The sequence below is a fragment of the Bos indicus genome, chromosome 2 (assembly GCF_029378745.1).
Source record: "Bos indicus isolate NIAB-ARS_2022 breed Sahiwal x Tharparkar chromosome 2, NIAB-ARS_B.indTharparkar_mat_pri_1.0, whole genome shotgun sequence".
Taxonomy (NCBI): Eukaryota; Metazoa; Chordata; class Mammalia; order Artiodactyla; family Bovidae; genus Bos; species Bos indicus.
Window position 1 is genome coordinate 34,161,117 of NC_091761.1, and position 27,157 is coordinate 34,188,273.

The following is a 27,157-nucleotide window of genomic DNA, read 5'->3' on the forward strand; positions in this document are numbered from 1 at the left end:
AGACACGACTGAGACTGAACTGAACCGAACTGAAAGTTCATTATGCAAATGCCTGGCTGGATGAAGCTGGAATCAACAACTTCAGATATGCTGATGATACCACTCTAATGGCAGAAAGAAAAAAGCAACTAAAGAGCCTACAACTCGTAAGGTATTATATTTTAGGCACAGAAAACAGTGAGTAAAATAAGGATGTTTTACCCAATAGAGAGGCTTTTTTACTCCGTAATGAGTAACATAAGAATTTTGCTTTTAAGATTTACTTGCCACATTCACAAATCATAAATTAGCCATATCATAAATATCAATAATATATGAAACACAGTGATCAATGCCATAAATGAGAGGTTACTTCCAACAGGTGTCACTGAACTGTGGAGTGTCCAGGAGGTTTTTCAAAATCTTTTTGTGGATTATCCTACCTCGGGGAGGGTGTGCAGGGCAGACATAAGAAAAAAGGAGAACACGTAACAATTTAGGAAAGAGAATTTTACCATCAAGTAGGGTTAGATAACCTCCTATTAGAAAAGAAAAGGTTGTTCTGTTCAGAAAAAAAAAAATTTGCCTTAAAATGTATAATAAGTTTGAGAGAGTTTTTATAGATAACATAGTATTTAATTTTAAAACATTATGCTTTATTGAAGTAATTATAAAATAGCTGAATTGTTTCAAAAGATTCAGTGCCTCTGTAAAAGTGTGAAATGGAACTGAATTGATTTAAGAGGATGCCAACTGTTGGTATAGCAGTAATGGGGAGAGGTCAGGACTTCTCTGAATGGAGTTATATACAAGAAAAGAATTGTAAGATGCCTGTGTTCTGATCATATCCATCCTGTTCAGAAGATGCCTAGAGAAGCAGTACTACTTTTCCAGCATTCTCCTAGACAAAGGTCTTAGCAAGTGGACCAGCAGAGTCATCTTCTGGCCCAGGTAAGGTCATAAGCATAACCTCATAATCATTCTGAGGAAAAGAATGCCCAGACAATCATAACTTGCTCTGGGACTATGATGGTGGATGAAGGGATGGATACTTAATGCCACATACATCTTTGTTTACAATATCCAGTGATTGGGATGCAGTAAAAATGTTCTTTAAAATGCTTTGTGATGAGTGCTCAGTTTGATTTAATTATGTGTTTGGCTGAAGGAAAACTGACCTATAACAAGTGAACCTAGTAAATGCTCTTCAACAGAGAGAATTTGCGGAGGTGAAAAAATGGATGTAATGAGAATAGATGATCTCTGAATAGGAATTGTAAAAAAAAAAATTGCAAAAAGAGGGAAGAGATGGGAAGAACATTTTGAAAGGGAATCTAAAGTTTCAAGACTGTTTACAGGACAAGGAGTAAGAGTCAAAAAACAAGGAGAGATTCAAGACTCAAGAGGGATAAATGAGAGTGTAATTGTTGAAACAAAAGCCTAGGAAGAAGGAAGAGGATGAAGCCAGAGCCCAGGAAAGACTAAGGTTGGCAGCATGAGAGAATCAGGAGAATTCCAGGAGAATCAGGAAAAAAGTAAATATAAATAAAAGATACAGCTTAGAGTAAAGGAGCATGAAAGATACAGCTTAGCACAGAAGGAGGAGGTTGATGGAAATATTCTCTGACATCAATTACCAGGCTATCTGCTGAGCTGAGTTTGAAATTTAAGGATGGACATGGAGACATTAAATAGAAGGGATTTTCAAACATGCTTTGATAAAGGCAAAATAAATAATTAGAAACCAAGAAGAAGATGGTCATTCAGTAACTGAATTGAAAATAATAAATGTAGAAATAATAATTTAATAAATAATTATGTGCAGGATATTAGACTAAGTTCCCTTATATGTATTCTCTGGTATGTAAGAGGAAAAAATCTGGATGTTTATGATGGGTTTGAAAACTTTAAAATGTTATGGTCAGTGTAACACAAAGCTGGTTCTGTTTGTAGCTTCCATTAGCATGAAGTTATATTACAAGAAACATAACATCAATATCCAGACTAATTAAAAATTAATTTAATATTTTTCTGGCACCCCCAAAAAATCCAAATGGAAACTGCATATTATAAAAATGCCTTCAAACCTTTTAAACTTGGTGTTTCCCTAAGAATTATACATTATATATCAGAACTGCTTCACAACCTCTTTTCCTCTTTCCAAAACTCCTCAAAATTATCTCCCTAAATCATCCTGTATTACTTTTTATCTCATCTATTCCTTCTCCCAGTCTCTTCCTTTTAATGTAAATCAACATGGATTTTTTTTTTCCTCTCAATTTCTTTTCCTCTCTTTATTATCCTAGGTTTGATGGATGCCTGAACTACAATTGGTTATTCCACCCTGGAAGTATGAATTTGGAGGTGGGAAATTTTTGTGAATATCCATATTAGTATTTTTAGTCCCTGGAATATCTGAAAGTAACAGTAACAGTTATCAGTTTATTGCCTTTTATCTCAAAATTCAACCTTTCTATCTGCTCCTTTAAAGATAGGTCTGGGTCCTTTGAATATTTTTGATTTGCCTGCTGCCGTGATGTTATAAGTTCCCCTGGAGAGGATGCTGGAGAGGCAGTACAGGAAGAAAGGGTTTATTTCCTGGTTCTGGTGTGCTTATACGACAGCCTTCTGCAATCTGAGTAGTTTCTCCAGTGTCCAGTTACTACAGAACCTGTGACTTTCTCCAGTATCAGTGTGTTGCATGGCAGCCAGCAGTACTCCATGGCCAGCAACTGCATATTCCCAGACAGTTTTGTTTAAAGTACCTCCAATAAGACACACCTCCTTAAATAGCTTTCCCTGGTCCCCAGAGAGCACAATTCCAGCAAGCTCCAACAGGCAGACTACTGGCAAGTTCTGATGGCACCATGGCAACTTCCTTGCTCTCCAATAAAGTCTGAATCAACCTTGGGTGCTCTATCTCAACCACAAGAGAAGCAGCTGTTTCATGTCTCTGTTGTTCAGTTGCTAAGTCATGTCTGACTCTGCGACCCCATGGACTGCAACATGCCAGGCTTCCCTATCCTTCATTACCTCCCAGAGTTTGCTCAAACTCGTGTCCATTGAGTCAGTGATGCCATGCAATCATCTCATTCTCTGTCACCCACTTCTCCTGCCTTCAATCTTTCCCAGCATCAGGGTCTTTTCCAATGAGTTGGTTCCTCATATCAGGAGGCCAAAATATTGGAACTTTAGCTCCAGCATCAGTCTTTCCAATAAATCTTCAGGGTTGATTTCCTTTCAGACTGACTGGTTTGGTCTACTATTTCTATATTCTTTAAGATTCTTTATACTTCTTCTTAGCTAATTCTCTGTTACTTCAAACCCATTGTAGTAAGTCATTATCTATATTAAAATTTGTAAGTTCAAATTACTCTGTGGTTTTTCTCCCAGCAGACTGAACTCAGATTCACACAACAATATGTAAAGGAATATTGGAAATAGTTCATAAGAAGTTATCATTTTCAAACATCCGGTTATGTTCTCTTAAGTTTAAGCATTGGATTTCACATTGGAATTACTCAAATGCATCTAACCAAAAATTTAGAAACCAAAAAGTCTCTAACCAAAAATTTAGAAACAGGACAGAATGCATTTTATAACTAGATAATTTCCTTTTCTGAATCTAAACTATCCACTTTATAATACCAATAACTGAACTCCAAATCTCTATCTTACATGAAAGACCATGAAATGAGTTGTGGAGAGGATATAATGAGAAAATGTGTGTATAACATATTTTTAAATACTTGAAACTCACCAGAATAACTCTCAGAGAGAGAGAGCAAGAGAAAACTACTTTTGTAGAACCCTTGCTAATATATTTGCTTATTTTTGAAGATGAGACTTTCTTAGGGCACTGGTAATGAGTCAAAGAAATAGTTTAAATGTTTTGCATTAAACAGAATCAGTTTAGTAGGAGCTAAAGAGGAAGGGAAAAAAAAAAAATGAAGAGAGAGGGAATCCCAGAGGCAAGGCAGGAAGCTGCAGCCTGAGTTAAAATTACCAATGGAAATTCAACCATCATTGTCCCAAAACACAAGTAAACCTGCTTATTACATACTTGAGTTGGTGTTATTTGGCATCAGACATCAGGGCGGCCTGGCAGGGAAGTATGGAAACAACGAAGGGAGAGCACATACACAAAGAAAAGTGGAGACAGAGAAATTCTGGATAACAACCGTTGAACATATTTTACAGTGACCAACACTAAGCAGGCATTCAATAAATATTAATCTCCTTTCCTGACTTGAAGTATTAATATAAAGTGTAATTTCTGACCTTAGGGAGTTAACAAATTGGTTGAGAGTTCAGTGACTATAGGTACAAAATTGTCAGAAAAAATATTGGTATACAACAACTGTGTGGTATACAAACTATAGGTATTCTATACTTCTGAAAAGTCAGGGATTGAGAAAAGCTTCTAAATTAGAGTAATAAGGAATTTGAATAATGCCTTGTGTAGAATAGATGTTCATAGTTCTTTAAAATAATTTTAAAAGGGAAGGAGTAGGACATACGTTCTAAATGGAGGTAATGAGGAAGAAGGGGGAAGAAAAATGAATGCGTTTTGCACATCTATTGTGAAGCCAGACTGAGTCTGGGCTTGACTGGGTAACCAGTACAAATGAAGTCATTCTAGTTTTTTGAGCAGTGGAGTAACGTGTTTTAGACAAGATGATCTACAGAAAGTTAAGCTAAGTCATACTGAAGAAATAAAAACCGGAAGGAGAAAAGATTAAGGAAGGAGCTGGTTGCAGTCATTCGGGCTGAGGTGGTGAAAATCTGGACTTGATCTTTGGCAGTGACAGTGAGAGAAATGACTGGTCCTAGATGATGCTGAAATAACATCACGAGCTGAGGAAAACATGGCTGGCATCGAATTGACGGCAGCTAGCAAAGAAATACAAAAGGACAACAGAGTTGGTGACAGAAAGAAATACAAGTCATTTCTTTACATTACCTTATTTTTGTTCTCAGTGTGACTCATAATTCTGTTTGGTTATCATCTAGTGCCACGTGTGGTCATGTTCCTGGCACATGGAGTAATTGTTTCATTGCATCCAGGAACTTGCTCACTGGGCTCCAGCTGTTCCCTGGTCCACCCACACGGATCACGGAGCTGTGGTGGATACAATTCCTTTGTCCTGAGGAAAAGGTTTGAAATGAGTCAGAATCTCTTGATTTGTGAATAAAGCAAACTTTTTGTTTCCCTAAGGCTCTGGTTACCATGGAGGATAGCACAATGCATCTTGGTTACTTCCTCCATCCATTCCCACTGTACCAGTGGGGGCACACTGGCTATATGACCCATGTGCAATCTTGGTCTCTTAAAAGCTAAATAAGGTGCTTTGGGGCACCTCCCATTTTGCTGAGGCCAGGGAAATGAATTTCTGATAATGTGGAGGAGATTGTTCTATACTCTTTATTCTGCAGCCCTTTCAAGCGCTGCTCTCTCTGAGGCTATGGCTTGAGATCATGACATCTTTGTTAGACTTTAAGATTTTTCTAGACCAGCTCTGTCCAATACCCGTGAAACACATAATCAATCTAAAATTTGTCAATACTGAGTGCCAAAGAATTGATGCATTTGAACTGTGGTGTTGGAGAAGACTCTTGAGAGTCCCTTGGATTGCAAGGAGATCCAACCAGTCCATTCTGAAGGAGATCAGTCCTGGGTGTTCATTGGAACGACTGATGCTGAAGACGAAACTCCAATACTTTGGCCACCTCATGTGAAGAGTTGACTTATTGGAAAAGGCTCTGATTCTGGGAGGGATGGGGGCAGGAGGAGAAGGGGACGACAGAAGATGAGATGGCTGGATAGCATCACCGACTTGATGGATGTGAGTTTGAGTGAACTCCGGGAGTTGGTGATAGACAGGGAGGCCTGGCATGCTGTGATTCATGGGGTCGCAAAAAGTTGGACATGACTGAGTGAACTGAACTGAATCCAATAAATGGTTCCCAGGTGACACTAGTGGAAAAGAATCTGCCTGTCAATGCAGGAGACTCAGGTTCGATCCCTGCGTTGGAAAGATGTCCTGGAGAAGGAAATGGCAACCCACTCCAGTTTTCTTGCCTGGAGAATCCCATGGGTAAAAGAGCCTGGCAGGCTACAGTCCATGGGGTTGCAAAGAGTCAGACTCAAATACAATAAATAAAAAATATACATTTGGTTATGTAATTTTAAATTTCTTTGATTTCTATCAAATTTAGCATCATGTTTATATTTTTATCACTTGTGAATTTGCCTGAGTAAACTGCTTTGTTTGTTTTGTTTTACCATTTATCCACTTTTCCCTATTGTGCTGCAGAATAAATGTTCTGAAAGAGGAACAAAAGATGGGAAGCACAAATGTCACCTCAATCTTATTCAGCTTATAGCTGAAAGTTTGTATCCTTTACCAAGCTCTCCCTGTTTCCCCCAGCAACCACTTTTCTACTCTATTTCCGAGTCTGACTTTTTTTAAAAAAAGATTTCATATATAAATGAAAACACAACATATATGTCTTTCTTTATTGGGTTATTTCACTTTGCATAACACCCCTCAGATCCATCCATGTTGTTAACAGTAAGTGTCAGGATCCCCGATTTCTCATGGATGAATAATATTCCATTGTATATGTTGTGTGCTTAGTCACTCAGTCATGTCCAACTGTTTTCAGCCCCCCATGGATAGTAGCCTGCCCAGGCTCCTCTGTCCATGGGGATTCTCCAGCCAAGAATACTGGAGTGGGTTGCCACGCCCTCCTCCAGAGGATCTTCCCAACCCAGGAACTGAACCCAGTTCTCCTGCATTGCAGGCAGATTCTTTACCATCAGAGTCGCCAGGGAAGCCCATTGTATATGTATACCCATAATTCCTTATCCATTCATCTGTTGACGTGACACTTAGGTTGTTTCTATATCTTGGCTATTGTAAATAGTGCTGCAATGAACATGGGAATGAAGATACCTCTTTGATATCTGTCTTCACTTCTTTGGACATCAACCAGAGAGGGATTACTGAATTCAAGCTTAAATGGTTGTCTTCTGTTCTCATAATTATCTTTGTGGTCATTTTTCCCGATTCTTCTTGAGTTTTTTTTTTTTTTTTTCCCCTTACTTCTTTTTCTTAGTGTCTTTACATTTTCTTTAACATTTTAAGATTTTGGTCTTTTTTAAAAAAAAAAAAATATTATTCTTCTCTACTTATTCTTGGTTTTCATAGTAGATATAAGAATGAGGGAAGATCAGAGAGACCTTGGTATGCAGGTGGTGCTTGTTGGCTGGTGAGTTTTGTTTAAGGATAAGTGGTCAGGAATCCATTGAATTGAAGAATTAAATTTACTTTGTCGCACTGACTCCTAGCAAGTTCCTCTCACAGTCCCCACAGATAGTTTACTATCTCTTAAATCTTTTATTTTTTTCAGTTCAGTTCAGTTCAGTTGCTCAGTCGTGTCCGACTCTTTGCGATGCCATGAATCACATCACGCCAGGCCTCCCATCCACCACCAACTCCCGGAGTTCACTCAGACTTACATCCATCGAGTCAGTGATGCCATCCAGCCATCTCATCCTCTGTCGTCCCCTTCTCCTCCTGCCCCCATTCCCTCCCAGCATCAGAGTCTTTTCCAATGAGTCAACTCTTCTCATGAGGTGGCCAAAGTACTGGACTTTCAGCTTTAGCATCATTCCTTCCAAAGAAATCCCAGGGCTGATCTCCTTCAGAATGGACTGGTTGGATCTCCTTGCAGTCCAAGGGACTCTCAAGAGTCTTCTGCAACACCACAGTTCAAAAGCATCAATTCTTTGGCGCTCAGCTTTCTTCACAATCCAACTCTCACATCCATACATGACCACTGGAAAAACCATAGCCTTGACTAGACGGACCTTTGTTGGCAAAATAATGTCTCTGCTTTTCAATATGCTATCTAGGTTGGTCATAACTTTTCTTCCAAGAGTAAGTGTCTTTTAATTTCATGGCTGCAGTCACCTTCTGCAGTGATTTTGGAGCCCAAAAAATAAAGTCTGACACTGTTTCCACTGTTTCCCCATCTATTTCCCATGAAGTGATGGGACCAGATGCCATGATCTTCATTTTCTGAATGTTGAGCTTTAAGCCAACTTTTTCACACTCCACTTTCACTTTCATCAAGAGGCTTTTTAGTTCCTCTTCACTTCCTGCCTGGAATAAATGCTCAGCTGCAGATTGTTTTGCATCCAGAGGTGAAGAATCCATACATGCATATCTAACTGCTGCTGCTAAGTCGCTTCAGTCGTGTCTGACTCCATGCGACCCCACAGACGGCAGCCCACCAGGCTCCCCCATCCCTGGGATTCTCCAGGCAAGAATACTGGAGTGGGCTGCCATTTCCTTCTCCAGCCTTCCTTTTTTCCCAGTGCCAGTTCTCTCTCCTACCCTCAGTGGTAAATGTCATTTCAATTCTGGAACCATTCCATGCAAGTCCCATTGGAGGTGTGTCCCAGACAGTTGCTATTTCTGCTCTGCTATCCCATGCTCTCTGCATCTCTCCATTGTTACATGTCTTATCCTTTTCTTCCTTTTCCAATCAGTTTAATGGTATTTTAGAAAGCAAAGAAATTGATGTATATGTTCATTCTACCATTTTGACCTGACGTGAAATGAAGTGACCTGAGAATCTCTATAATTCTTTTATAAACAGTTTAGAATGTGACTCAATGTATTTCTTTCCCCTCCTCAATTATTGCCATAATATGGAATCAATTAAGCTCCCATATACATCCCAAATGTTTCCCTCACTTCTCATTGTTTTGGCAACTATAGTATAGATACCTTCACCTCTTTCCTCTACCATAGCCACCTGCTTCTGTATCCACACCCACACTTTGTCAGCACCTTGCACTGAAATCATAAACTAAAACCTGCTCATTTCTGATAACAACTTCTTTATGTCCTATTCTATCACTGGTCTCATCAAGATAACCAGCTTATTAGACCATCTAATTTCTTCCTTCTGTTTCACCTTCTCCTAGATCCAGTCTTGATTACACACGCCAGTCACTACACCTATATATATATATAGGTGAAACCTATACACACACACACACACACACACACACATATATATATATACACATATATATATATACCCTCCTAGCAGAAACTTAAACATGGACCAATCAAATTGTGTTATAGGATAGGACTGTTTGGGTTCATGTGGTGTCTCTACCACCCACATAGCTCATGAACACATAATCATAAGCTACGTAACTTTGAGGGAGTTACTAAATTTTCTTTGCATCCATGCCCTTGTGTTTCAAATGAAGAACATAATGGTACTAATGTTTTGAAGGTGGAATGAGAAAGTACAAATAAAGTGCTTAGAAAAATGTCAGGATTAATATGTATTCATTAAGCATTACCTATTAATAGTAATATTCTCTACTGTAAAAATACTAGTGAAATTGCAGTCTAGTAAGTTTTATCAAAGTGTGTAAAACACACACTCAATTTAAACTATTTAATATAATCAAGCCTACTGATTTATTACTTCTAGGAAAATGTAATATTTGCATTTTTAACCTGCATCTAAACACCCAAAGAAATAGGTTATTTCTCTACTGTTTATTTCCTAATCCAACTTTATTGTTAACTTTCTGGGCCACCAAGGAGACCTTCCCCTAATTATTAGAGGATAATAAACACTGACATCTAATTACAACATTTATTAAGACAGTAGGTATCAATTACAAACCAGGAGGCATGTTGCTTCATATTCTCCCTCATGTAACAACTGGAGTTTTAGAAAATAGATCAGATTCAAAAGTAATTTAAGCTGTATCATTTGTCATCGATGCTGTTACATCACATCTTCCACATCTATCATTATGTGACAGTTGCCCTGAGCTTTGACGATATTAGCTCTTCTTAGCTTAGATCTCATATCTTTGATGATGGATATTCTGATGAATCCCTTAATTTAAACAGGTCCCTGGAGGGATATCTTCTGATCCTAGGCATTCTGTAACTATTGCTCTGATTACTAGACCTCAATTCTATTAAAACTCTAACCAAGCTGATATTTTGGACGCAGACCCTGTAGAGTAAGACGGAGATCTTTGGAGTCACGCATAACAGTGTTCTCTGAAGATGTGAGGACTGCACGTATTTTACCTCTAATTATTCTACCATCATACTCGGATGCCTTTCAACAGAAAACTCAGTAAGATATTAATTAAAATTTTTACTTATTATTTTTTTAATTTTTAAAAATATATTTATTACTTTGGAATCAATATATTTTTAAAAATTAAAAAAATAACTAAGCTTTGGAATCAACTTCAAGACTTACCACAAAGACTCAATATACCATAGTAACAATGTTTCCTGCTGGAATCTTGGGCAAGTTACCTAATTTTTCAGGACTCCATTTCCTAATCATTAAAATGGGTTTTGTATGAGTTAAAGGAAATGTATTAATGCACTTTGTACAAAACAGTTGGCAGGAAATTTTTACTGAATGTGAGAAGACAAATGGACAGGCATGGCCTTCTTGGGAGCAAACTTTTATTTTCGAGTTATTGCCCAACCTTAATAATATGTTTTAGCTTTTGACTAATGAAAGCATCTTTCTTTATCTCCCTACCCCAAATTAAAAAGACAAAATCCTTATTTATGCTTTCAACATTGTCTTAACCTTCACACTCAAGGAATATACAGCTGAATGTGTTTTCTGGGAAAACATCTAAATCAAAATCATTTTTGGCAGACACAGTAGCTATTACTAAATAGTTCTATTGCTACTAAATAGCAAGCTAAGGATTTATGTTATAGTTAACTTATTCAGTGGGCTTACTAAAATGCAGTCATATTTTAAATTAAAACATGTAAGTTCCATCTCTGGAAAAAGCTCACTTTAGTCTCTAGTATCCTAATACTTGCTCTTAATCGTTTATAGGCCAAAGTCATACTTTCCATTTTATCAGCAATGAATAGGTCCAGAATTGCTAAATGAGGAAAGTCTCCGTCTCGATAAAAATAAGACTTAGACTTGAATTAAGGATCACAAACATGTGCCATGTTGACTTTCTGTCTCTCCTCCTGGGTCCATGTAGCAATCAACAAACCCACCAGGGAGCTCTTGGGCACTTTTTTCTACTAAACACAAGGCCAGCTTCAGGTTCATTCTCAGCAAGGGCTCCAGGAAAGCAAAAGAAACAAATATGTAAGGACTCACCTGCCAGGTGGCGGAGTGGTAAAGAATACACTTGCCAATGCAGGAGAGGCAAGAAACACAGGTTCAATCCCTGGGTTCGGAAGATTCCCTTGGAGGAGGAGATGGCAACCCACTCCAGTCTTCTTGCCTGGAAAATTCTATAGACAGAGGAGCCTGATGGGCTATATAGTCCAGGGGGTCCTGAAGAGTCAGACATGACTAAGCATAAGCACACACACATACACACAGACAGTTGCCAGGCTTGTAGGAGAATGTAAGTTTCCTGAAGACACAGACCATAGCTTATTCATAATTATTTCCACCCCCTGGCTTATTCATAATTATTTTCCCCCAAAAATGTTAACTGGATGTTAACTAACTATATAAAATAAGGATATATTGAGTTTCCTTAATGTTTAAAAAATGTTAGCATTAGAATTTGCATTTTGACTCTAAAAGGAGAAAAAGTCAGTAAAGATGCTATAATATTAAAAGAATGTTAAGTTATTTTTGTGGGAGTACTTGTTTGGATGAAAATTAGAACACTTACACATTATCTCAAAGGGATGGATATGTGTAGTTCTGTTATAAGCACTGTATCCCTAACTCCCCTTTATTTCTGTAGTCAGTCTCATTTTTCTTGAAACCTTTCAAACTAGTCAGAATCTTCCAAAATTTGCAGTTTGAATTACCCAACCATCCAAGGAAAAAACAAACAAAATTAAAGAAACATGTTTTAGCCTCATATTTTCCCTTCTCACTAAAAGTTTCAATCAAAACTTTTTCTTCTTAAAGCACTCAGATTTCTTCTTAGATTCTGTCAAATGAGTTTCTTATAGACACCCACACTTAACTGAAGTCCTAAGTGGTACCCAGGCAAGTCACATGTCAGTACATTTTTAATTGCTAAAGCCAAGAGTAACCATTTTAATTATGCCCTAATCATTTACTACAGTCAGTTCCTCTTCAGGATGTAAAGTCGTGGAAATAACTCACTAAAAAGCACTTGGAGACTTTGGAGCCTTGGCAGCTGGAACAGAACTTCTGAGAATGCGCTGTGTGAACTTTCCAAAGAAGGCAATACATGTGAGAGGACCCACATGGTAGCAGCAGTTCATTTGGAACCTGGCTGGTGGCTTTTAGCTTGAATTTGAGGATTTCACAAGCACACGGAGATGCCTACATGTATATAGCACAACTTGGATGTTTATCTCAATGATTGCTCCAGTTTGCAAAGAGCTGGCCCCATCAACTGCAAAGGAGGGAGGGCCGCCTCTCCAACCTGGGGTGGCTACATCTCGCTGCCAGTAAGTGCTTCATGACTCATTTTCCTCAACAGAATTTTCATAAGGCTGGAATTCAGGGAGGGATGTCTGGAGAATGTCTGAAAGGAAGTTCACAAGCCACTGTCCTGCGCTTTGCTGGAGAAAACCTTCCATGGTAGTCAGACCGGTTGACTAAAGCAAACAGCAAATGATTTCAGAAACATTTCCTCATTACTGTTCATGAAAAATCCATGAAAGTTCACCATGAAGTTTGTTTTAGTCAGGTTGAGACCCATGAGTGGGGGAAAAAACACACAGTAGGTTAACAACTGTATTTATGAGGAACAACAGAATCTATCCAAAGGAGTTACATTGAAGCAGCCAACATACGCTAATAAACTGGTATGTGTGTGCATGTGGACGTGTGTGTGTGTTAATTCAGACTGATGTCAGATGATGTCAGGTTGACCGATTGCTTGGGATTTATGCAAATTTAGCCAAAATGAAATTATACATATGACTTACTTCTTTTTTCAAATGCTTTTTATTTATTTTAAAGGCTTTATAATTACTGTTCTCTCTCAGAATATATTCTGAGAGGGAAGCAAAAATATCACTTTTGCAAAGCCATGTTCATTCTTTCAAAGGTCTGCTGGTAAATTATTCTTACTGATCTTTCCATCTTTCTGGCCTGTGCATACACACCTAACCCATACTAAATTTCACCAGATGGCATTTTAATTCTTTAAAGTAAAGCAGTCGTGGGTTTAGACAGTTGAATTTTTAAACTTCTGTATTTACTGAAAGTGCATATGGTGCTATATGGACAAAGAAATTGTGCTGAAAGAAAAACATTTCTGTCTGCAGTACCTCATAATCTCCCAGAGAAAGAAAAATTGCAGTAACATGGAGTCTGTCTTACAAAATCTTATGTGGCTTTAATCTTCTTCCTCTGCTAAAAGTTAGATATATGTATATTATACACACCTTAAAGTTATATTTTAAATTCTTCTTTTGGTTGCAAATAGAAAGGTTATCCAAAACCCCATGACTTTCCAATATGATTCATAAGTGATTTCTAGAAGAAAATGAAACATAAACCTAAACTTGTTAAAAAAATGTTTTAAAAAAACCTCTGTATGTCAACGTAAGCAGATGTTGGTGTAGAATTTACAAGGATAAGAAGGCTATAAAACCTCCCTTGAGCCACTCACAGTTCATTTCAAGGCCAAGAACGCCCCCAAAATCTGTTTCTAATTTTACAGAAATCTTTTGAAATTTGGCACGGTTTTCGAAAGTCCGTGGAAAGAAAAAAAAAAAACTTGCCCCAGCTTCGACTTCCAACTACGAAGACAGACCTGCTTCTTTCAACGGTTTTCACAGATCTGTTGACCCACGCTCTGAAGTCAGAATTAGCTAACTTTCAAAAACATCTGGAAAAATGAAGGTTAGTATATGTAGCCTCAGATACTGCTAAATGATGGGGGCTGGCTGAGTTGAGCACAATCAAGAGTTTTCTGTTGTTTAGAAAGTGAGGATTTGTACATAAGTATGTACTTCCTGGAGTGAGTTAGGATAGGGGAATTGTTCTAAATATACTGTGGAAACATTTCTCCTTGCAGGGCTGGAAGAATTCCAGCAATTATAGCCAGATCAGTGGAAGACAATCAAAAGCTTTATGGGGAGGGAGAAAGCGGATTTAAATGTAAACAAAATCTTGCCATTTCTACTATTTAGCAGAAACCATTCATATGTCTAATTTTCTTTATTTTATGTAGACATGGTTAAAAATTGTATTTGGAGTTGCCACCTCTGCCGTGCTTGCTTTACTGGTGATGTGTATTGTCTTACGTCCTTCAAGAGGTAAGAATTTTCTCTATTTTGCTCGGTCTGCCTAGAACAGTTTGGAAAAAGCAGTAGTGCATGGTGACAAGAGATTGAACATTTCCTAAGTGCTTATTTTCCAAAGTAACTCTGTTATTTCTAAGAAGACATATAAGCTCCCAGGTATGTTGTTGAGCAACCAGAATCACTGAGGAATTGAAGGCATAAGTAGCAAGAGATTTCCAGTATTACTTCTGCAATAGAAAAACCCGAGCACTCTCTGTAACACCCCGACGTCTCTCCAAAATACATGCTAAATTCCAAGCTTTGACAGGCCTTTAGAGACAGTATTTTTAACTAACATTGCTTTTCATTATTGGATTGCCTCATGGAAAGTAAAGATGAGTAAGAATGGAAAAGTTAAAACAGAATCTATGGAAATTTTTATTATGAGTCTTTCCAAAAATTTAGGGAGGCAGTCAAGAATAGAGATCTCAGGAATAGCTGCATAGAAAAAGTGAAATTGTTGTTCTAGATGCAAAAGCCAAGAAAATAAAATTAGAAGACTAAATATTATTAAGCAAGCATTATGTTTAGTTTTTAAATTGACCCTTTTTAAACAGGCTTAGATAACATTGATCTCACTTTGCTGAAATTCAGGAGACTGATGTTGGGACTAGTTTGGATTTAAATTAAGACTTTGTTTATAAACCTTTCTGTGATATCAAGGACATAGGTTTTTATGAAACTATGTAAAGAAGCTTACGATCTAAAACAGGAAAAATGTACAATAATAACATGTCTAGCTTTGGAGTCTAGGGAAAGGAAAAATGTTTGCACCAACATTAAAAGCTTATGATAGCTTGTGATAACTTATGATAGCTGAAGTGGGAAATACCTCTGGTTAAAAGCTAACTGACAATAATGGAAGAACAGTGGCAAGCCTTTAGCTGAAGAAAGTGTGAGTTCTGAATTATTTATTGCTTTAAAAATGAAATATAGGAAAATACTTTGAAAAATTAAGAATGCTCATGAGATTTTCACAGAATTGCAAAATGAGAAGGTTAACCAATAAGATAAAGGCAATATGTCTTCAGTGTAGATCTTCAATACTCATTCCTCTCTGCGAGCACAAGATTATTCTGAGGCTGTTGATTGAAAGAGATTGTGTGAGTCTGTATTTTTTGTACTTTGTCAAGTTAAAATTGTTTTCAGACCAGTGTCTCACCTCATTTTGGGCCCATATTTTCCTCAAAGCAGCAGTGGTCAGGCAGTGCATTAAGTCCTATCCTATTGATTCCTTGAATGCTAATACATGCAAAAATAACACCTAATTTTTAAAGGAAACTCCCCAATACTTGAAATGGACATTTTGCTCCATCAGAAACAAATGTGCGGGAAACACAAGTGTGTGGATTTTAGGGGGACTAAGATCCCACATGCTGCTCAGTGTGGCCTAAAAAAAAGTCAAGGAAAAGTATGTGGATTTTATGGCGAACCTGCCTCCATGTCTAGAGGCAAGGGTGAGTTGCATTTGCACTTTGGAATTTGAGTCATTATTTCCAGTAAGAAATATATGACAGTTATAGTATATAAAAGTGAGAACATTTTGAGAAACTTAAAGACCCACTTACCAGACACTCGTTCATTTGTTTGTTGTTTAGTGGCTCAGTCATGTCCGGCTCCTTGTGACCCCATGGATTGCAGCACGCCAGGTTTCCCTATCCTTCACCATCTTCTGGAGCTTGCTCAAACTCATGTCCATTGAGTCAGTGATGCCATCCAACTATATCATCCAATGTCATCCCCTTCTCCTGCTTCAATCTTTCCCAGGATCAGGGTCTTTTCCAGTGAGTCAGCTCTTTGCATCAGGTGGCCAAAGTGTTGGAGCTTCAGCTTCATCATTGTTACATATAAACAAATGAAGTCCCACTCGTTAGTCCCACTCAGTTAATTGAGTTTCACCTCTGCCCATCATTGTGCTAGTTGGGGAAATAAGGGTACTGCATTTAGACTTTCGTCTGAAAGCATGATTAAGAACGCAGTATGGATGCTCAGTCATTACCACCAGTGTGGGATCAGGCATTCACTTAGACCCCTGGGCCACTTAAATCACTAGGTCTAAGTGAAATAAGCAGAGGAAGGGCTTTTTCCAAGGAGAGGGTAGGTCCCAGGAACATCAGTATGAGAATTAAAAGAGCTTTGGGGGAATTAGGCAGGATTTTAGGAACAAATAGGGTAATGGGGTGATAAAATGAGAAAGATCCATCTAGCTCACTCAAATAATCATAAAAATAACAGATAACTATTTGGGGACTTCCTAATTTTCCCATTTTTTATTTTTACCCAATGAGAAACACGTGTGAGTTCCCACACCTTAGACTCAAGCTGTCCTCATTGGCCTCAGCTTACTCCCCTCCAACCAATTCCTTTTCTTTTCTCCTGTGTCTATTTTTTCTCTTGAGGTTCTTCCCAAGCATCATTCCTCTTCCTATGTGAAGATACAACCACACCAAGAGTAGAAAGTAAGCTTCTCATCTTTCCCTCATTTTCACCAACCCTGAAGACAAACACAAGACTTTTTTATTTAAGAGATATGCAGAAGTGACAAAATAAAAGCCAGACAAGCAAAAGCTAGAATTGGAAAGTAACAGAGGCTCCAGAATTTTGCAAGTAAATTCTATATGGCCTTGCTTCATGATTTACAGTTTCTGAATTCCTGAACATTTGTGAAAGGACTTAGGGGAGCTATCTGCACTTTTCTTGATTTCAATTGAGTATAGAGTTCACTACATGAGCAAACACTCAATAAACATTAACTATTTTTTTTTCTAAAATTGCTAACATTTTGTGGCAGCTTAATAAATGGTAGCAAGCATCTTATTGTGTTCTCCATCCTAGTTCACAAAGATGACAGCTCCCTCTGTGTGATGTATTTTTTTTTTTTCTCAACAACGCTCTTCTTAAGTCTGAGAGTAGGGAGCAGTTATCCCTGAGTAGCACCCATGTTCCTATCCTCCACCTTTTTGGATCAGAAACAAATTTTTTCAGGAATTTTGGTTGCAAGGCAAGGATATTGGCAGCTGTAAGGCAAAAGCAGGAGAGAAGAAATGAAGAAGAAAGGAAAAGGAAGCTGAGGTGGATGGGAGTAGAGACTAAGGCTGAGCGAGGGAGAAAGAAAAGAGAGATTATATAGTGTGGAGAAGTCGGGTTCTTCTGGGCAGGGCCTCCAGTGCCTGCATTGAAAGGAGCTCCACCTTTAGCTAGCGTAGCTTCAGATCTCCTTGAAAGCCTCTTGTCGACTTCTGCATACTTTTCCTTTTATTATTTTTTTATTGTTGGTTTTGGCCTGCAGTATTTTATACAAATTTGCATTAGTTGTCAATTTTTTTAAATCATAAGATTTCACATAAAAATATAGATTTTTTTTTTACTTCTTTTTAAATATTAGATCTGACAACATTGGGCCCATGGGGATAGTTGACTCAGAAGCAGGTGTTGTCTTTAGGTTGGCAATGCATTCTCCAGTTTGCTATGTACCCCAATATAAAATAGAAAATGGAGAAAAACTTTCAGTTTTATTTGCATAAAGTAACATATTCACTTACAACATCTACTTGACTCCTATAAACACTTGGATTTTTAACTCGTGAGCTGAAGAAGTTATAGTGTTCCTCTTGTGATTAAAAATAACCATCTACTGAATTAGAAAAAAAAAAAAACAGAGATTAGCATCCCATAGTTATCCATTATCCACAATGCCTAGTCCACTGTGGCTTTTGGATACTTTGGTTATTTGTTCAACAGTTATTTATTGAGTACATTCCAGATACCAGGCACAGGTATATGGCATGAATGAAAATTCTCTGACCTTACAAAAGGACAGTCTGACAATAAACAAGTAAATAGTGAATTAATAGAATATTTAAAATTTGTAAAAGTGCTACAGAAGACAACTGGAGTGGGGCTGTGTTAGACATCCAGGGTTGCCATAACAAAATATCACCTGGGTGATAATAATAAAAAACAAAATAAAGCCTGGGTGGCTTGAATAACAGAAATTTCTATTCTCACAGTTCTGGAGACTGGAAGTCTCAGATCAAGGTGTAACTGGGTTTAGTTTTTCTGGGGGCTTCCCTCCTTGGCTTGTAGATGGATGCCTTAAGCTTTGTCCTCACATGACTTTTTCTCTGTGTATGTGCTTTCCTGGTATCTCTTCCTCTTTCAGTAAGGACACCACTAGCTTCATCAGATTAGGGCTCCGCTGTGTGTTCTTGTATAATCATAATTACTTTGTTAAAGCACCTATTTCCAAATACAGTTCCATTGAGGATTGGAGCTTCAATTTATGTATTTTGAGAGGACAAAATTCAGTTCATAACAAAAGTGGCTAGGGAAGGCTTCTCTGAGATGATATTTGAGCCAAGACCTAAAGGACAGGAAGGATGCAAACTGGAGGCTAGATCCTCACTGCAGAGGGAAATGCAGATACAAAGTCTCTGACGTAGGCAAGTACCTGGGAAGTTCAACCTGTGCGGCCAAAATTATGTACCCAATGAACACAGGAAAAAAAAAAATGTGCATATAGACTTATGAGTATACATACACATTTATAAAATTTATAGTGATTGCTTACTTAGGTAAGTAATAACCTTATATAATTATTTCAGAAGGTAATCTGAATTCACAGATGATTTAGACAGAATATGGATCAATATTTTATAAAGACAAGTATCATTTAGAATGCCTATATTTTCAGCAGAAATCCATTGTTATTGTTACTATTATTGTAACTATTACTAGTACTGTAATCTCAACAACAATTTTTTGTAAAGTAAGATATATGTGAGACCAAATTATCATCAAAGGAGATGTGAATTTGTTTTTAAGGCTTAAAATGTTCCCAGTATCAACATTCAGAACTGTGAAACAGAATATTCACTGTTCTTTTGGAGGAAATATGGGGAAGTCTAAAGGGCTGAATAAAAGATTCAGAAAGTTCATGGACCTAAAAGAGTTTTTAGTTGAGTGTAAATATCAGCCTTGCAGATTATATTTCTCTACTTTGCTCTTGGATTTTAAAGTCACAGAGGATGAATCTTGGCAAATTCTTTTTGAGTTTTGTCAAATTCTAAATAATTTGAAAACAATCCAAGTTTTTGGATGATTCCCATATTGCAGAGGAGTTTACCTGTCTCTGATTTCCAAAGTGAATTGTGTTACAACTACACAAGAATTTACAGTCATGCATACACCTTGAAAAAAACAGGTTCTAAAGCTCTAATTTGGAATATGAAATCAAGGCCAAAGGTTTTTTTAACAACAAGAGACAGTCAAACTGAGCCTTAAAATCTAGGAACATGCTAGGGTAAATTAAAATAATATTTCCATGGGATAATCAATATTAATGAGTCTTTTATTTACTTATTGCTTATTTTATGTAAAGCAAAGAACTTACTTTTTATTTCAGTATCCTTGTGAATTAACAAAAATTATGTAGTAAAAATGGAATAGCTTACAATCCTTATTAACCTTTATCCCTGTGAATAATAAACAAATAGAGTTGCTTCATATCTAAATTAAAATTTTCTCCAACAGATTATGGTTTTTATACTTGGTAGAAAAACTGATGAGATAGTACTCCTTAAAGGAACAGGTTAGAAAGACTGTATATCAAAAAAAAATCAGACAACTTAGATGAAAAGAACAAATTCCTGTAAAGATAAAAACTACCACAATTCACTCAAGAGTAAACAGAAAACCTGAATAGAACTATAACAACTGAGAAAATTGTTTTAATGATTTTAAAACTTCCCACAAAGAAAACCCCAAGCCCAGTTGACTTCACTGGTAAACTCTAGAGAACATTTTAAGAATTATTACCAACCCTTCACAAACTCTTTCAAACTATAAAATAGAACACTTATCAATTCATCTTTAAGGCCAGATGCTGTGATACCAAAACCATACTTCTTTACATTACAAGTAAAGAAGTTACAGACCAATAGTAGTTACAGACCAATATCTATTATGAATATAAATGGAAAGACCCTCATCATCTACTAGCAAGCCAAATCCAGTAATGTATAAAAAGGATTATTCACCAAGATCAAGTGAGATTTATCCCAAGAATATAAGGTTTAACATCCAAAAATCAATTACTATAATGAGTTATATTAATAGAAAAAGAGACCAAAAAAAAATATGGTGATTTCAATAGATACAGAAAAAGGATTTAACAAAATACAGCCCCCTTTCATTATAAAAACACTCAGCAGACTGGAAATAGGAGGAATTTCCTCTATCTGATAAAGGGCATCCACACACACACACACAAAATCAGGGTTAATATCACACTGGTGAAAGTCAGTGCTCTTTCCCTAAGATCAAGAATAAGATAGCATGTTAGTTCTTATTTCTATTAAATGTCTTATTGACAGTTGTATGGGCTTCCCTTGTGGCTCAGCTGGTAAAGAATCCACTTGCGATGTGGGAGACCTGGTTTTGATCCCTGGGTTGGGAAGATCCCCTGGAGAAGGAAAAGGCTACCCATTCCAGTACTTTGGCTTGGAGAATTCCATGGGCTGTATAGTCCATGGGGTCGCAAAGAGTTGGACATGACTGAGAGATTTTCTCTTTCACTTTTTGGCAGTTGTATCCAGGGCAATTAGATAAAGAAAGAAAGAAAAAGTATCCAGATTGGGAAGGAAGAAGCAAAACTATATTTACAGATGACATGATCTTGTTTATGGAAAATCCTAAGGAATTCACTAAAAAATAATGGAACTAACAAGCAAGTTGAGTAAATTTGCAAAACACAAGATTAATATATATAAATCGTTTTCCTATACATTAGCAATAAATAATACAAAAAGATATAAATAAATGAAAATAAATCCTATATTTATAGATCACAAAACAGCATTTTAAAGAAGGCAATATTCTCTAAATATGTCTGCAAACTAAATATGACCCCTATCCAAATCCCAGACCATACTTTCTGCAGAAATTTATAAGGTGATTCCAAAATTCACATGGAAATACAAAGGGTCAAGAATAGCTATCTTGAAATGGAAGACTGAATCTGCCTGCACTACAGGTAGATTCTTTTCTCACTGAGTCATTAGAGAAGCCCACAGCTTCTGGGAAGCCAAAGGACAGACATATCCCCTAAAGAAGATATTGTGCTTGTTGCTGAGTCACTAAGCCGTGTCTCTTTGTGACCCTATGGACTCAACATGCCAGGCTTCCCTATCTCCTAGAGTTTGTTCAAACTCATGTTCATTGAGTCAGTGAGCCATCCAAATATCTCATTCCCTGTCACCCTCTTCTTCCCCTGCCGTCTTTATTTTCCAGCATCAGGGTCTTTTCCAATGAGTTGGCTCTTCCCATCAGGTGGCCAAAGTATTGGAGCTTCAGCTTCAGCATCAGTCCTTCCCATTAATTTCCTTTACGACTGGTTTGATCTCCTTGCTGTCCAAGGGACTCTCAAGAGTCTTCTCTAGCATCACAGTTCAAAGTCATCAATTCTTCAGTGCTCAACCTCCCTTATGGTCCTACTCTCATGTCCATACATAACTACTGGAAAGTAAGCAATAACTTATGAAGAGACTCAACATCATTAGTCATTAGAAAAATGTAATTCAAATTCACAATGAAGGGATTTCCCTGGTGATCCAGTGGTTAAGAATGTGGGCTTTCACTGCAAGGGGCCCAGGTTTGATCCAAGGGAATTAAGATCTTGGGTGCCAAGAGATGTGGCCAAAAAAAAACAAAAAACAAAAAAAACCCGCAGTGAAATACTAGAAATGAAATTGCAGGTGTAGCAAACAGATATCCATTACAGCCTACCTAGTGAGACATAGCTTGGCCTTGGAGGTTGTAGTAGAAATAGAGAGGGTAGAGAGAGATTTTGGACATAGAATTGTCAGACCTGGGTGCTACACAAAGGCGGTAAGCAAAGAGGGAAGGCAAAGATAAATCACGGGTATTTGAATTGAACAACGAAGTGGATGATAGTGCCATTGACTTGGAGAAATCTGGAGCAGCAGGATGGAATTCCTGTTTTTCTGAGCTTTAGACATACTGATTTTGAAGTGCTTGTGAAATACGCAAGTGGAAATATCATCTAGGATTCAAAGAAGAAATCCAAGTAAATTCAATAAAAGTTACATCACAATTTAAAACAGAGATTAGAGGAAGATGAGATGGCAAAGGAGACCGAGTGGTCCTTCAAATATAGACCGGGTTTACTTTCATCTTCAGGGTCACCAAAACATTTGTCATTTAACACCATATGGCGCTAGTGATAAAGAACTCACCTGCCAATGGAGGAGACTTAAGAGATGAAGGTTCAATTCCTGGGTTGGGAAGATCCCCTTTAGGATGGCATGGCAACCCACTTCAGTACTTATGCCCTGAGAATCCCACATAGAGAAGAGCCTGGTGAGCTACAGTCCATAGCATTGCAGAGTCTCCCACGACTGAGGTGACTTAGCATGCACGCAAAGTCGTAAAGATCACAGGGTATGGTCAACATAAAGCATAAGAACATGGTGCATGCATATATTCTCAGTCACTTCAGTTGTGTCCAACTCTGTGACCCCATGGACTGTGGCCTGCCAGGTTCCTCTGACCATGGGATTCTCTACGCAAGGATATTAGAGTGGGTTGCCATGCCCTTCTCCAGGGGATGTTCCTGACCCAGGGATTGGACCCGCATCTGTTATATCTCCTGCATCGGGAGGTGGATTCTTTACCACTAAGCCACTTGGGAAGCCCCTTACTGCTCTAGAGATCGGGGGGGTGGGGGGAAAGCCCCATTTAACATAGCACAAAAATAACATAATACACAAAATGAACTTTTAAAAACCTGACAATTCCTTTGAATAACTTATATTGTTTAGTGTTATCTACAGAAAGAACCTTGCAATATTCTTTCAAAACCAAGAGCTACTATATTTTTCAGTGAGACGTTAAAAGCTTTATAGCAATCTCTTTGCTAATATTTGACGAAGATCAAATTGTCTCATTTTCTCTTAATGTTCATTTTGAGGTATAATTATCCTACCTCCCCTTGTGTGCTGTTGGATTTTTGTGTTTGTTTTGTTTTGTTGGTGTTTTATTACAGTGTGCATTCACTTTAAACCAAAAGGTAGTGGTAAAGCGCCCAGTCTCTAAAATCAGATGGAGCTGGATTTAAACCCCAGCTCTGTTATATATTAGCAAGTTATTTTAACTCTCTAGTTTCCATTTCCTAATCTTCAAAATGGTGTTGATAATAGTACTTATGTATCAGAGAGTTGCTGTGAGCGTTTCATAGGACTATACATGTAGAGTGCCCCGTACATAGAACTTAGTATAACACTTTTTGTTACTGGTCTAAAGCTACCACAGTCCCATTTCTTCAAAATTGTCAGCCTTTGCCCAAATGTAATATTAGTTTGAAATAGTTTGTTCCCCACCCTTTTATTTCCAGCATTTACTCCTGTGGTGCTCACGCCAGAAATAAACATGACTTGATGCGATGGCTGGACATACTGCCTATTGAGGACAGTATCATTGTAGAGCAAGCAGAGACACAGATGCGGTGTGCTTGGAAGTCCATGTCACTCCGCTGAGATGGCCTCATAAGCATCAGTTTCAAAATCAGTATGAAAGTGAGAACAAAAAGACCTACCAGCCATTTATGAGCCCACTATAATAAACCATGTTTTCTCATTTAGTTTATGATGAATATTAGAACTGACATCTGATGTCTCTGCTCTGACAGTTATTGTCAGTTTTTCAAGACTAGAAAATTAAATGACAAAAACAGAATCCTAATAAAGAATAAATACAAAATTTTAAGAAAGAATTAGGAGAATAGTGAATCATTACTTGTGAATTATTTCTGTGAATTGTAATTTTTTGGATTAGTAATTGAAATAATTGCCATCTTTGTTTCACTAAGTTGAAAATGCAAATAATTATTGTTAATTAGAGTGTTTAAGCAGTGTATGAGTAATTGTAAAGATGAGCCAAATTGACTCTAAGGGCACTATCAGGAATTAAGTGTTAAGCGAGTGTCAGTTACCAGTGGAAGAATGATACGCTCTCAGAATTCATTTATACTTCTGCTCAACTACTTTGAGTTTAAAAATTTCAGATGGCAAAACTAAACTTTCAAAATAATCAGGAGATTATAATTCAATATTAAAACATTATTTAGAAAAAGTAATGAAAATCCACGCATTCAATTTTTTAGGTGACTAGAACTTGTTTGGTGTGATTGATGCCATAGTGATGCATTTTATACTGATTTACACATACAAACACAAATAGAAGTCAGCAGAGAGAACGTACCTAAAGAAGAATCCATCTGGCGATGAGCAAGAGGACTGAATAGAGACATAAACATTACAAGAGACTTTGAACATTCCTTGAAAGCCATGATCAACATTAGCTGTGGGGAGTCTGTCCATGAGATGTAAATTGCTATGCAGGCCAGACCCATCCACCTACCAGGAGTTCATAGGCTGTGAGAAATTCAACTGATAGGTACAGGAGAACACTGAACCAAGTAGATTCAGTGAAATCACTAAATTTGGATTCTTTGAAGAAGACTCACCAGTGGGACTTGAACAAAAATGAAAATCAGGGCCTTATCCCTAATTCTGAATCAGTAGATTTGAGATAAGAACTAGGAATCTGTTTTTCAAACAAGTGCTCCAGCTAACTCCAAGGACAAAATTTTGATATATTTTAAAATGATGTCCAGGTAGAAGAGTTTATATATGAAATTTACAACATGGACAGGATGGTAAAAAGTAAGGGCAGGTGTATCTTTGGGGGAGGATTAGTTAAAAAAAAAACACACACACCTAAAATAAAATCTGTACAGTTGATTTATTTTTTCATTCGACAAATATTTATTATTCTTTCACTATATGCCAAACACGGTCCTAGCTGGTACAAAGAACCAGAGATTAGATTGGAAATTCTAAGTACATGTTTTATTACTCTTAATATGTGATCTAATCCATCATCTTAGAGCAGGTACATTATTCTATTATGAACGTGTGGTCATTTTAAGCAGAAAGAAAAGAATGCCTAATGTAAATTTTCCCCCATCTGATTCAGTAGAATCAGCCCGACTTCAGGACAGGCTGACACCTTTTGACCCCTGGCTACACCCCATGCAAGGTTAGGAGTAATCACCTATCCCAAAGCTCTATTTCCCCTATTTCCACAAACCCTATTTCCAGATAAATACAGCTGGCTCCTCTTGATGTGTTCAGTATAACACCTTATCTCTTCCTGAGTGCTGGTGAGGCTTATTATCATTATGATAATTAGCAGTATAATTAATGCATATTTAAATTGTTCCACAGATATTGAGTCAATGTGACATATGTTAAGTTCTCTAGATCATTAGCATTTATAGCTACTATCAGTTCAGTTCAGTCGCTCAGTTGTGTCTGACTCTTTGTGACCCCATGGACTGCAGCATGCCAGGCTTCCCTATCCATCACCAACTCCCGGAGCTTATTCAAACTCATGTCCATCAAGTCAGTGATGCCATCCAACCATCTCATCCTCTGTCATCCCCTTCTCCTCCCACCTTCAATCTTTCCCAGCATCAGGTTCTTTTCCAATGAGTCAGTTCTTCACATCAGGTGGCCAAAGTATTGGAGTTTCAGCTTCAGCATCAGTCCTTCCAGTGAATATTCAGGACTGATTTCCTTTAGGAATGACTGATTGGATCTCCTTGGGACTCTGAAGAGTCTTCTCCAACACCACAGTTGCATAGCTACTATGCACCCATTTAAAATAAATGACTGGCTGAGAAGTAATATGACATATACCCTTACTCTCACATAACTTTCCTGGATAATCTAAATTAGAGGTTACAAAGAGTAAATAACTAATCCTTGATATTTTCTTGAGAAATCTGATAAGAATCAGCATGATTGTTAATGTTAAAGGAAAATGAGTAGGAATTTTAAAATAATTTGAAATTCTTATTTTTTAATAAATTTTATTTATCCATATGTGTGATATCAGTACTAACTGTACTTATGATCATGATTGGACTATTTCAGTTATGGAGCCCTAGGATAACCAAGATGTTCCAAGTATAACTGATGAATTCCATTACATTAGAATAAAAATTAACCTTTATATACTAATAGCTTAATCTGAAACTACATTTCCTATATTGTCAGGGGATGTTCAACTTTAAAGAATCCAATATGTTGCACTTTTTTTCCTTTGTGTGCCATTTCTCAAGGATTCTCTGTTCCTTATCAGTTCCTATTCCAGGAACAAGTAGAGCTGGATGCAGTTCTCAGGACTGAGATCATGGGAAATGGTACCTGCCTGGATTCCTCTCAGTGGCTCCCTTCAATGACTTTTCAGTGTCAGCAACCTTGTGTGTATTAGACTATCCATTTTCATCCTTTGTAATGACTAATTACTTTACTAAAGATATATAACCTGCATTTCTGCTAATAAAATACCCTTGTTCCACTAGAGACCCCATGTCGTTCTTTCTCTCTCTCCCTCTGGCTAATTCTCTGGAGTGCAGAAACCTGCTGAGCTCACTTTCCTGCCTGGGCTTTCAAGACCTCTTCGAGAGGATGCCCTGTGCCTCCATGAGTGGTACAAGCCCTGTCCTAGGGCTTTATTGGTTCTCTGCGTAATCCAGGGAATATTAGCCTCTTTCTCTCTTTTGCTTTCTTATCAGCGACTCCAGACCACCAGGTTCCGGTCCATTAAAGGACCGCAACACTACATTGTGATTTTGTGTGTTTGTGCTTACTCAGTTGCATTCAATTCTTTGCAACCCCATGGACTGTATGTAGCCCACTGGGCTCCTCTGTCCATGGGGATTCTCCAGGCAAGAATACTGGAGTGAATTGTCA

General features: G+C 37.6%; 1 protein-coding gene across 2 annotated transcripts in view; it reads left to right on the forward strand.

The window, feature by feature from the left end:
• The first annotated feature begins 13,716 nt into the window (after positions 1–13,716).
• FAP (fibroblast activation protein alpha) overlaps positions 13,717–27,157 on the forward strand; it is a 77,664-nt gene continuing 64,223 nt past the window's right edge. Inside the window, exons 1-2 of one of the 2 annotated variants that reach the window (XM_070804191.1) lie at positions 13,717–13,875; positions 14,207–14,291. In XM_070804191.1, coding sequence (XP_070660292.1) covers positions 13,870–13,875; positions 14,207–14,291 — 91 coding nt within the window. In that variant the 5' untranslated portion in view covers positions 13,717–13,869. The remainder of the gene's footprint in view (positions 13,876–14,206; positions 14,292–27,157) is intronic. The other variant, XM_019971845.2, reaches the window with a different exon arrangement.